Source organism: Notolepis coatsorum (assembly GCF_963971535.1).
Source record: "Notolepis coatsorum genome assembly, chromosome: 20".
In the NCBI taxonomy this organism is placed as follows: domain Eukaryota; kingdom Metazoa; phylum Chordata; class Actinopteri; order Aulopiformes; family Paralepididae; genus Notolepis; species Notolepis coatsorum.
Window position 1 is genome coordinate 56,542,685 of NC_140184.1, and position 13,095 is coordinate 56,555,779.

Below are 13,095 nucleotides of genomic sequence, written 5' to 3' on the forward strand. Positions count from 1 at the left end.
CTTGCAGTACCGCTTACCATCCACAGCCACGTCACTACTTGTACCCGTGACTGTGGATATACTGCGGTACCTCCGTTACACTCACCCCACTAAACTCACTCCACCCAGGGCATCCGGGTCTAACGGCACCACATGTAGCCGGTGTGATCTTGTCTGCGTTGTGTTTAAAGTCGATTCGACCCCTGTTAAGGGATCGCCCTGAGTGGGAGTTGAACCCCGGACGCCGGCGTCGCGGGCGGCATCACAGACCACTAAGCAAGAAGTGAATTCACTGCTTGCTTCCGGGTCTGGATGCCTCTGGGGAGTGAGTTTACTTGCAGTACCGCTTACCATCCACAGCCACGTCACTACTTGTACCCGTGACTGTGGATATACTGCGGTACCTCCGTTACATAATGATAGTTTGTTGTCGGCGAGCCATATGCAGATTTTGCCTAGTTCCGAGCTGAGGGCCTTTTCAACCTGTAACTTGTTCTTGTCAGAGACCAGCAGGGCTGAGTCGTCCGCAAACAGGAACAAGTTGCAGTCACAAGCTGACGACATGTCATTTGCATAAATTAGGAATAGTAGCGGTCCTAGTATGCTTCCTTGTGGAACACCACAGCTCACTGTGAGGGGGGGGGGATAGGGTACCGTTTACCTCCACCATCTGTTCTCTCCCCTCCAGGTAGGATTGTATCCAGCTCACTGATAAACTATCAAAACCTATTGCTTTAGCTTGTCAATCAGAATGGTGTGATTGACAGTGTCGAAGGCCTTTTGTAGGTCCAGCATGACCATGCCGCAGTATTTGCCCGCATCCACCTCTTGTTTGATGTGGTCGTTCAAATAGAGAAGGCATGTGTCAGTGGAGTGGGATGTTCTGAAGCCAGATTGGAATTCGTAGATTCGATTTTTTTCCGCGAGGTACTTTTCGATCTGTTCGTATACTATTTTTTCCATGACTTTCGAGATGGATGTAAGGATAGAAACAGGGCGGTAGTTGCCTGGGTCTAGTTTGCTGCCCTTTTTGTGCAGGGGTGTTACTCTCGCAATTTTGAAGTCCTTGGGGACGTGTCAACGTTATGGCTGGCACTGAAAGTGTTAAAAAACAATCCGTTTCGACAATGTTTACTGCAAACAAGTCATTGATAAGCGACAGGCAGATTAGACATATAGCCATAATTTAAGACAGAGATTATGCGTTCACAACGCTATCATTGAAGTGGGTGCTGGCATTTAACCACGTTTTACCATGTTAATGGCCGGTAATCAAAGTGTTAATATTGAGAATCACTTCTATTAATTTGATCCGCATATCCCTACCTCAAGAACAACCTTTAGAGTTAATTTAAGTTCTGTGTGTTATTGATTATGATAGATTTAAAAGTAATATATAAAAGCTACATAATTAAAATACTAGGTTAAAAAGATTATTCATTTTGAGTGTCATGTGGTGGGCGTGGCCAAGAACGGGAAGTGTTGTCCTGTTGTTGATGCTAGCCTACAGCGATGGCTGCGTTCTGGCAGATTTGGCGATTACAGCGAGGGCCATGCTTAAAAGCCCACGGAATCATTATTATTTTGTTCATGGACCTATTTTTACAATGTGTTGATGGTACGTGTATGCAGACACACACCGATGTAATTCCCATGATGGCAAGGCAACGTCAACGTCGGGCTAGCTGACATTAGCTAACGTTAGCTATTTTGTTATCATTAATTGACTAGCTTGCTACTAAAACTGTCCAGTTCCTAGTGTAGATTTGCAGATTTGAGGATGGAATAGTTTCGTTATTATTTAAGTTGTTAAAGGCAGTGCGGTTTCTTACGTGTGTAGTTGGCTAACGTTTTCTTTAGTCTATAGTTAGCTGACTTAGCTCACGTTATCTTCTCGTATCAGCATCTTTCCTTGCTATATGCCTGGTGGATAGCTAACTTGAGCTAATAGCCATCATCATGACAGGTGTGCCGAGCTCTTCATTTGTCTGGTTGTGCTTCAGGGTACCTGAGCTCTCCTCACGTTGGTCAGGACCCCCCCTACCCGCGGGACGCCCAGCACAGCCCTGTCATCACCAGCCCAGTGGCCCCTGCTGCAGCCTCTGGTGAGCAAGTTGTGTTCATTGTTCCCTGTAAGATCATCATCACCACACCAGGGTAAACATTTACATGCAAGAAGAACTTTGGGACTTTTTTTAGAAGCCTTTTCTTGTGGTGCCCTCCTAGAAGTTTCTTATTCACACACACACACACACACACACACACACACACACACACACACACACACACACACACACACACACACACACACACACACACACACACAACACACACACACCTGAGTAGAATGTTGAATGGAGGACTTGTACTATTACCAGAGTACTCTTCTATCAGAGTATTTCTACTTTTACTTGAATAAATTATTTGGATACTTTGTCTACTGTGGATATAATTTGGCATACACCTTAGCTTTTCAGTTATTTTGGAATAAAATTTAAGATGAAATATATTTAGGTTAAAAACGGCCTACCAGTGCCTGCACTTGGCCTCAAGATGTATTGCACACACTTAAACAGCATCATGGCCTTGTATTTAGTAACATAAACCAATTTTTTGTAGTATTCATGACATGTCTTGCCAACCAATATAACGCAATGCCACAGCTCATTGTTCACTTTTGTCATTTAATGATAATCACCTGTGCTGTGAGTTGATTACAATCACCTATCCAGTTCGTTGCCATCTTAGATGTTTGCAGTGGAATAATATGAATAGTAGGGGTGTAACGTTACGGTACACATATTCGTACGGGACCTTCGGTTCATTACGTGCTGTGTACCGAACGAATGCAACGTTACTTTAACCACTAACGTGCAGAACCTTTTTTCCATGCAGAACTTAATTCATTATTCTAATATTCAATCCCATACCTACATTCGATTTTCATGTCAGAAAATCGAAAATAAAATAAAAAAATATATTTTTATAGAATAATTTTATTTATTTATTTTATTTTTAGTTATTATAGGCTACAATGGTGAATGGTGTCATTTTGATTTATTGTCTGTCAGCTGAGCCGATCAACGTTCTGAAGGATTATCTGAATTTCAGATTCTGAAGTGCCTATTTATGTGCAATACCCTTTGATTTTTAAAGATCCATTCTATTAAAAAGAATAACTGAATTTAACTGAAACTGAACATTTTAACTGAATTTAAACAAACAGAAAATAACAATATATTTTTAATTAAAAAAATTATGTATTTTTCTTTATTAAAAAAAAAAAAGAAAAGAAATAGTGGGTGGTTGGGGGGGTCGAATATTCGATCTTAACACATTAACTGCCACGGAGTTTGCCCGTCTCATACCACTCTCTGCCACCACTCTAAGCCTATGGAGATGTTTACCTTCTTTGCAGGGCTATAACTTTTTAAATTGTATTGCTAAATTGACATTACTATGGCCCATTCAACATCGATTATCTATCGTTAGGATGTAGGAACGTTATACCTTTTCATTCATAGATTCATACGAAAATACCGTCTAGAGTATAAATATGTTTTAATATTTTTCTGCAGTCATTCCTAGAACGTGAGTTATAGGCATAAACGCATATATAGATTATCAACTGCCGTTTGTTGCCAATATGCGCTATATTAAAAATGTCAACTGTACATGATCCTAAACGTTATGACTGATCATGCGCGGATGAACGGGGGGGGGGGTCGTTTATAATTCCGTGATCGTCAGTAAATGCTTTATGTAGTATGGGTGATATATTGATCAGAGCAGTTTGCATGAATAATAATAAACAATCACGCTGAAAATGACGTCAGCGTCCTCTTACCGTTCGCCGATGAGACTGGAGGAAAAAGATCTCACTTATTTGACGTGGATCGACTAGATCCATTTCCGGTTTGTATAATAATAATAAACGCCCAAATCATATAGATTATTGAGTTATGGCAGCGATCCATATGTACGGATGTGTGTCTAGAGTCCCGCAACAATATGCAAGTGCCGGACGCATTTCCCCGGTACACGGAGATCACCAGAGATCCATTTCCGGTTGTAACTCGCCCGATCACCACCAGGCGGCAGTATTGAAGCGTTGCAGAGTTGTGCAGGCTCCCACTGTATCAGCCGAGGCTGGGTGAGGGCATTATGAATACCATGGCGAAAAAATGAAATATGATCTCAATAACGTCGTACGCTGTGGAATGGAAGAATTAGCATGACCTTGAAACACGTTGTACAACGTTATTGGCGCCAGATGTGTTAAGAACCAGCGATTTTCGAATAGCACTTTTGCTAGAAAGTCCCATCCTATAAATCCCGAGTTTCCAAAATATAACTTGCACAAAGGGCCGGATGTTGTTTGTTCAGCCCATGCACAACACTGAGAGATTACCTGTAGGCGAGTCAATCTATGAAAAAAAAGCACTTAACCCAAAAAAAATTGATACAAAAGGTTTTTCGATGGATTCCGATAGTATTGGGCGTGCTAAATAACATACTAAAAGTCGACCAAAATCGACCCCCCCCCCCGAAAGCCGCCATTTCCAAGATGGCGTCCCAGATGGCGGTGGAGATATTAAAATGGCTATATCGCAAATTGAGAATATGGTGCAAAGGATTTCTCAACTCATTCTGGTACCTCTGGGCATGTTCACTAACATACTAAAAATCTAAGAAAATACACCTTCCAGAAAGGCTTAATTTTCAAGATGGCGTCCAAAATGGCGGCAGACCAAGCTTAAAATGGCTATATATCTCAATAGAAAAAAATATATAACTATGATTTTTCACTTGATTCTGGTACCTCTAGACATGCTTGTGAACATACTAAAAATCTAGGAAAATACACCTTCCGGAAAGTCATCATTTTCAAGATGGCGTCCAAACTGGCGCCCAGGAGCTTAAAATGACTATACAAATACAAATAGCTTACTAAAAAAGGTGTTTGCACTCTCCAGCTCTCAAGCTAGCATAGTTGAAGCCTTCTTTTTTACCATTATAGTTGTTATAGTTAGAGGTGTTTGCACTCTCCAGCTCCCAAACTACCATCGTTGAAGCCTTCTTTTTCTGAATCAGTTTATTTCTTTCTTTTCTTTTCTGACCTAGTCCTGTGTTTGGGCATGTCTGGGCGTGTCTGACCTGGCAGTGTTATTTAAGCCCCAGTTTCATTCTAGTCTTTGACAGAGGTGTTTGCACTCTCAGCTCTCAAGCTAGCATAGTTGAAGCCTTCTTTTTGACCATTATAGTTGTTATAGTTAGAGGTGTTTGCACTCTCCAGCTCCCAAACTACCATAGTTGAATCCTTCTTTTTTACCATTATCTGATTTCTAAAGTGATGAGTGAATTCAGTGCCCAGATCTGTCCCATTTGTAAATTGGAAGATGGAAGTGATTTTGTTGAGATTCGTCAGAAAGGTGCTGATGGGATCAATAAAGCTAGTGTTAAAAGAGGTGACACTGTTCATGTGACTGCTGGCATGAAAGTACATTCAGAATGCTGCAAAATGTACATACATAGCCGAGATATTGATTTACATTTACAGAGGAAACAGAGCGGTGAATCAAGTACCACTAATAAAAGGACTAGTACTAGGCAGTTTGAAGCTCTATTCAATAGCCAAACTGATTGCCTTTTCTGCGGCACAAATGTTCATGAAGGACGTGCCGACTACAGTTACGTGAAAACAGACAACTTTGCAAAGTCTATAATATTGCAAAGCTGTGATAAAGGAAATGATGAGTGGTCATTCAAAGTCAAAGGTAGAATTGAATACTATAATAGTGATCTACATGCTGCAGACTGTATCATAATGCTTGTAGCACACATTTCCGGTGTGACCGTGATGTTCCCATGGAATTTCAGCCTGATTGTAATCCAAAGCGGAGAAAGTCTGGAAGGCCAAAGAATGAGGACCAAGAACAAGCCTTCTCAAAAATGTGTGCTTACTTTGAAACGAATGATGATGGACAGCTGACCGTTTCTGCACTTAGGTGTAAAATGCAAGAGTATTTGTCTAAGGCCGATTCCATCCCATATAGTAATCAATACCTAAAAACATTGCTGATGCAACGATATGCAAATAGCATATTTATTGCAGAAGGAGATGGCTTGGATTGTATTGTTACAATAAGAGAGAAAACATCAGACATACTCAGATCCTACTATAACAACACAAAACAAAACAGTGATGAAGAGTCTGAGAAGAGACACTTACTTGAAACAGCTGCAAAACTCATAAAAAGTGACATAATGACTAATGTTCCACCTGTTAATGAGTACCCGACTACAGAGACACTAAAACTACAGAATGCCCTTGATTATATTCCACAATCACTCCACATTGTGTTAAAAGCTTTGTTTGTCGGTAAAGAGACAGAGCAGAAAATTGCTAGTATTGGCCACGCAATCATACAGGCAGTCCGACCACGAGCTGTCCTTGCCCCTTTGCAAATTGGCCTAGCAGTGCAAATGCACCACTTAAACCGGTCTCGGTTCATTGTAGATATGCTGAATACGATGGGATTCTGCTCTTCCTATTCTGAACTGCAGAGGTTTGAAATCAATGCTGCAAATTGTACTGCACCAAACATGCTTGGTAAGGATATTGATGTGTTGAACACGACCGTCTTATTTGCTGCAGACAATGTATATCATAATATTCTAACAATTGATGGGAAAGGGACATTTCATGGGATGGGCATGATAGCTGCCTTGACACCAGGACAGAAGACAGAGGTCAAAAGTTGTGATAATAGATTATCACTTTGCCAAACACTTTTGCAGAGACACCACATTTAAAGAACTTCCAAGACTCTCAGAATGTAACAAGATGGTTGATCTGCTTTGGGAGTTATCGTTCAATTTCAAACGGCCTGCACCTGGTTGCCAGGGGATGATGCACATTATTCATAAGGGAGATGAACATCCAGGGCAGTCTTCAGTGAGATACTTACTAGAGTTGTTCCGATACCGATACTGGTATCGGAAATGCCGCCGATACTGCCTAAAACGCTGGTATCGGTATCGGCGAGTACACGTAAATTCTAGCCTCCGATCCCATGATGTAATTTATCTCCTGCCGAGTCCTGCGGAGAGTGAGGATTATAAAATGAACATGTTTTAAAGTGTGATGCTGTGTCATTTTAACAGCAGATACACTTTCTTAAATTCCATTGTCCCCGACAGTGCGGTGTGACGGGGAGCTCGGACGGGAATCGGGCTGTGTTTGGCTGGTGTTATGATAGCATTAGCTGGAAAGATAGCTAGTTGGAACAACATCCGCTTTTAACGTTACATCAAATCAGATGATCGCCTGTCCTTTCTCCAGGACCTAACACTGTCCGTGACCGTCTATCAACAATAATGCACCCACGGTGAATTGTATTTAAGTTAAGTAGCTACGGACTAGCGTTAGCTGACTATTACTAACGTTATCAATGCGGGAAGACGCGCTAGGTCAGTTAGCTTAGCTTGATAACGTTACCGTGTCTAAAGTTGGTGCTATTCACATAATCCAGCAATAATGGCTGCAGACCTGCAAGCAAAGTACAGCAAGTGCCAAAGGATAAGAGTCTGAGGCGGAGTTTCAAAAGAGAATGTTGAATATTTATTTTGCATCAAAAACCACAACATGAACGTTCTATCTGCCACTAGCTTACAGACTGAATAGGGTATATCTGCAGAGCCACTGAGTAGCGAGTGCAACACCGTTTAATGTCCGTGTGGATCATTGGAGTAGGGTATATCTGCAGTGCTGCAGCCCATACTCATTGATTAATGATACTAATACAAATCTATACAATCACCTGTTGTTGAATAAATACTATACGTTCTAGTTATTACTAAAAAACAGTATAACAGTATCTGAAAAAAAAAAAAAAAAGTATAATTTATATAATTTTTTTAATTTTTTTTTATGCACTGGTATCGGATAAATATCGGTATCGGCCGATACCCAAAGCTTAGGTATCGGAATCGGATCGGAAAGGGAAAAATGGTATCGGAACATCTCTAATACTTACCAATGATAGACATGTACTCCGGAGACAAAACATGCATTCTGTCAACACTGGAGTTCATTTGTGGTCTGGCATCCAAACACCACCTTGCCCCAGTAGTTACATTTGACCAACCCCTATATTGGAAAGCAGCAGAGATAATCCTAGATTCACCACAGTGCAGTCACCTCAAGTCCTTTGTCCTGCTCCTAGGAGGATTTCACACATTTATGAATTTGCTAGGAGCAATTGGTACACTGATGGACGGTACAGGACTTAAGGACATTCTAGGGGTAGTCTATGGGGAGAACTCAGTAGCCCATATGATGACAGGCAAATCAGTTCAGAGAGCATTCCGTGGCCATCTTCTGGTTGACAAATGTCTTAACCGCATGATAATATCAGAAATGGTAGATGATAGTTGTAACTGAGGGGTTACAAAACCCTGACTGTATTAAAGATTGTGATATATTAAACCACTGCTAGTTATGTACTTTAATTACTGGCCAAACAGTACATCAAATATTGATGGTGAACACTCACAAGAACACGGCATTGACACAGAAATTCTATTGGAGGGTTATTTATTATTATTAGGCAACGTTAGGTTACAGATTGAGAATTAGGGTCGCGCTTGTATGGCGAAGAATATACGTAAAGTCAGTCAAGAGCATAAGTCAGAATAGTAGGAATACTATGATGGGTCTAAGCTGACGCCACCTGTGGTATAGTAGCAATTATATAGGGCAACACCGGTACCAATTGGAGACAATGGGTAGAGAAATGTTCGGGTACTCCGTCTGAGTCAACGAGGAATAAAGAGGCTCCAGGTACAGGAGTCGGTGCTTGTACTCCCTTGATCCACAGACAAAAGCAATAGTTGTAATCCAAGATGCTCGACAGCATTGACGACAGCTAGCCAGCCCCTTCCACGAGGCAGGCCCGAGTGGTAATCCTCACGAGGTTAAATCCCAAACGATAGTGGAATCAACGGTGCTCTTCTCCGGTGGTCACGTCCCAAAGCAATATAATCCAACCAGGAATGGTTCTGCAATCGCCGACGCCGATTCTCCTGTGCACTATACTTCACATTAAACTAGGTCGAACTTGACGTTACTTCACTAAACTCTGACACTTTTACTATTCTATTCGCACATGTTCTAAACGCACGGTTGCTCACTTCAATGTTACCGAACTTGTCACACTGCTGCTTTAGATGAACTGAATGAACGAAGGTTGCATGAACTACTGCTGTTTACACCTTCGCCGTATTTATACTTAAGTGAATATCTAGTCCCAACCTCAGTCCTTGTCTCGTATTACTACGCTGACTCTGGGCATGTTCTGACATGCCGGAAACTCGCCCATTGCACCTGTCTGAGTGCGAGACTGCCTGGAGCCTTCGTCAGGGGGCATTATTCATAGGGAAAGTGAATGTTACTATGATTTACACGCAGGCTTAAAGGGATATACCGTGTATATATAAATAATATACAAAGTATATAAAACAATAAATGCAGATTCTCAACTTTAATCTGACCCTTCACAACAATAGTCATGAATTTGCAGCAATGGTTGAACAGTCTGAAGCAATGTATACCTCAATAGTTAAGGGTGAAATGCCATTGGAAACAGTGTTCACATCAGAGACCCTCATTACAATAAATGAAGAGCTGGGAAAAAGGAAGATGGAACTGTGTGCTAGATCCAAAACTAGTCAGTTGTGGCTAAATTACCAACACATGTTAGAAGTTGCTAGGTCACTGATAACAGCAGATCGCACAGGTTCCTGGCTTTTGCACCTACGCGCTGTTTCTGAATGCATGCCGATATTCGCTGCGGCTGGGCATTACAATTACTTGAAATCGGCACACTTTTATGTCCAAGAGATGAGTCAGCTTCACATCAACCACCCAGATGTCTTCAGACAATTTGAAAAGGGTTTTCATGTTATCCGTCGCAGCAGCCAATCATGGGCAGGCCTCAGCTCAGATCTTGTAATCGAAACAACATTGATGAGGTCATTGAAGACTACAGGAGGGATGACACATGGAAGTGGAATGACCGACAATCGGAGATTCCTTTGGACAATGTCAAAGGGCATAACATCAGAGTATAACACCGCAATGCAGGAGTTCTCAAACCAGACATACACAACATCAGAACAGCACAAGGATTCAACAGAGGCAAGGATGAAAAGGGATGCTGCTGACCTGGAGAAGATCACTTCAAAACTTGCTATATGTTCACCTTTCTCTCCAGACTCTTCTTTAAGGAATGTTGTTACAGGTGTTGTCGCTGAGGATGGAGTGAACGTGCATGATTATGACTCTGTTGGACGCAACATCATGCACAAAATGATCGGACAGCCGGCATTCACATTTTCATTTAGTAGAAAGGATAAAGCCATAACCCTTGGACAAAAATCGTCTATCAAGGTTGCTCCTGATCGAATCATTGATTCTGCACTTCTTTTTCAACGTTTCCTTATTGTCTCCCAAACTGGAGAGCTGTCATTGGAGGAGGTTATGCGTTACGAACTCAGTCCTTCCCCTCCTGCCCTCTTTGAAGCCGGAAACGTCTTCCGCAAAGCTGATAAACCACAACTAGCGCACGCGATCTGTGATCATGCAAGTGATGCAATCCTAGATTCTGTACCAGAAACGGAGCATTATGTTCTTGATGGTGGTTCAAGTCAAGTCAAGTCAAGAGTTTTAATTGTCACGGCTAGGGCTGTCTTAAATACTTCGAAGCTTCGCGTTTGATGGCACAAGCTTCGAACATTAAAAAAAAAATCGAAGTAAAAAAAAAAAAAAAAAAATCTTTTTTTCAAAAAAATTCTTTTTCAATTTTTTTTTTTTACTTCGATTTGTGCGTGTGTGTGTGTGTGTGTGAGAACTACCCATCCCAGTTAGGACAGCCGAATCCCGTCCAATCTTTCGCCGTCGACTAAAGACTCACTTCTTCAACCATTATCTGAAATGATTAAAAAAAATATATATATATATCTAAAATCTAACCGTGACTAACCTTACTGTCATGCACTTTTCCTAATAAACTAACCTACACTGTAACACGCAACACTTTGATAAACATTGTTACTCAGCTGATAGAGTTGTACCCTTCTTGCGGTCTTGTCGTACAGAACTTTTAAGTCGCTATGGATAAAAGCGTCAGCTAAATGACTAAATGTGTGTGTGTGCGTGTGCGTGCATGGGGCCATTGGGTGGGGCCGGGGGACAAATACACTGGAGGAAAGTAACCCAGCTCAGCACTGCCCAAATTATATCATCACTATTGCCTGTTTGAAGGATATCATCCTCAAATACATATACACCTACATGCCTTGTAGAATTCCACACATAAGAAAGAAAGATACTGGGATGAATAAACAAAATAGGAAATAAAATTTAGATAAGGTGCTACTGAGATGTTTTGGTGAGTTCTTTGTTTTTTTGTGGAAGTTGCCCTTAAAAATGCATGAACATTCACTGATAATTGGTCTGTAGTGGAGTCTACAAGGTCTACATTGCCGGACCATGTAGAATCCGGACCTTGTAGACTGACATAATTCTGTGCATAGTTTAGTCTACACAGGCCATATTTCAAATAATCAAAATCTTACTTCATTCATCTTAAACATTCTTGATTTGGGGGATTGGTAGTTCCCATGAAATCTGAAGTTGTTCAAACGACAACAGCGATCCACCTTGAATTAAATCACACAGCCGAGTGAAACCTTGTTGGCTCAGTCACGAAAGGGGCTACTTAATTAATTAATCCAACCCACTTTATTTATAGAGCACATTTAAAAACAACAGTTTATGAAAGTGCTGTACAAGTTTTTTTTTTTTTTTTCCGAAGCTTCGAATTAAAATCGAAGCTCGGCCCCGAAGCTTCGATTGCCAAAAAAAGCTTTGAAGGTCAGCCCTAGTCACGGCATACAAGTATACAATGAAATGCGGGTGGTCTTCACTCCTTCACCGAATACAATGGAAGCACGGACAAAGCTATGGTAAAATTGCACAGTCATATGCAGACTTCACCATCCAACATTATGGCTCAGCTACAACCACAGGGCTGTACGCTGAGCTTTTTCACTAGGGGCACACTTGCCCCTAAATGAGAAATTTAGGGGCAAAAAATATTTTTTAGGGGCAAATTTTTAAATAACAATTTTACCATTATTTATATCGATTGTTTTTGATTTAAAAAAAAATAAAGAAAATAATTTTATATAATTTTCTTTTTAATAAAATATATATATTATATAATCATACTTGTAGTTGTATTATCTGCGAGACATCGCCACCACACAACAAGTCAAAATGCTCGCTATATGCAACCAGCTCCACTGTCTGTGTGTACTCGAGTAGCCTCCAGCTACGGCCAGGATTCTCCGGAGCTGCAGCTGGACCCTATACTGTAGCCTCCAGCTACGGCCAGGATTCTCCGGCGCTGCAGCTGGACCCTATTGACTATATTCAGCGTGCCCTCAGCTCGAATACGCATCGACTCAGTGTTATAAGACATTGATATCAGGAGCTATCTGAACTATTTAGTTTAATGGGATGTTTCGTTTTGAACAGTTAGGGTTGGGTACCGTTCACATTTGAACCAGTACCTGGGGATCGATAATGGTATACGACGACAGGGCTTGAGACTAACACCGTCCCGTCGTCCCGGGGGAAATAAAATATGTATTTGGGATGAAGAAAAATCCTCCACGGGGCCGGGACACAGTCGGGACGAAGAGGATTTATTTTCCCCCACTTGGAAAATGTCAACTGCGCCGACTGTGCGCATATCACTGTCAAACGGTGCGTGTCTTCCGAGTGCTCGCTTTAGTTGACAGTGGCACGAGACCCGCGGAAATATCAGAATGTTTAATAGAATGTTTAATAAAAGTTCTCGTGGTTCCGGCCATCCTCTAGCCATCCTCTCAGTCAAGGGAGCACTCTCAAACATGCTGCACTATTTGAAGTGTATAACGTTAAACAGAGCAGAAGAAGATGGAATAACAGACACAGACTGACCAACAGGGAACTGCATCCAACCCTAGTACAAAGGCAGGTCTGCGGTGGTGGCTACTGCCACTGCT

The 13,095-nt window shown here is 41.4% G+C and overlaps 1 protein-coding gene across 1 annotated transcript in view; it reads left to right on the forward strand.

Moving 5' to 3' along the window:
* Window positions 1–1,465: 1,465 nt before the first annotated feature.
* The window catches only part of tm2d3 (TM2 domain containing 3), a 55,092-nt gene continuing 43,462 nt past the window's right edge, over window positions 1,466–13,095 (forward strand). Inside the window, exons 1-2 of the mRNA XM_084337429.1 lie at window positions 1,466–1,597; window positions 1,983–2,084. Of these exons, the coding sequence (XP_084193555.1) occupies window positions 1,492–1,597; window positions 1,983–2,084 (208 nt within the window). The 5' untranslated portion in view covers window positions 1,466–1,491. The remainder of the gene's footprint in view (window positions 1,598–1,982; window positions 2,085–13,095) is intronic.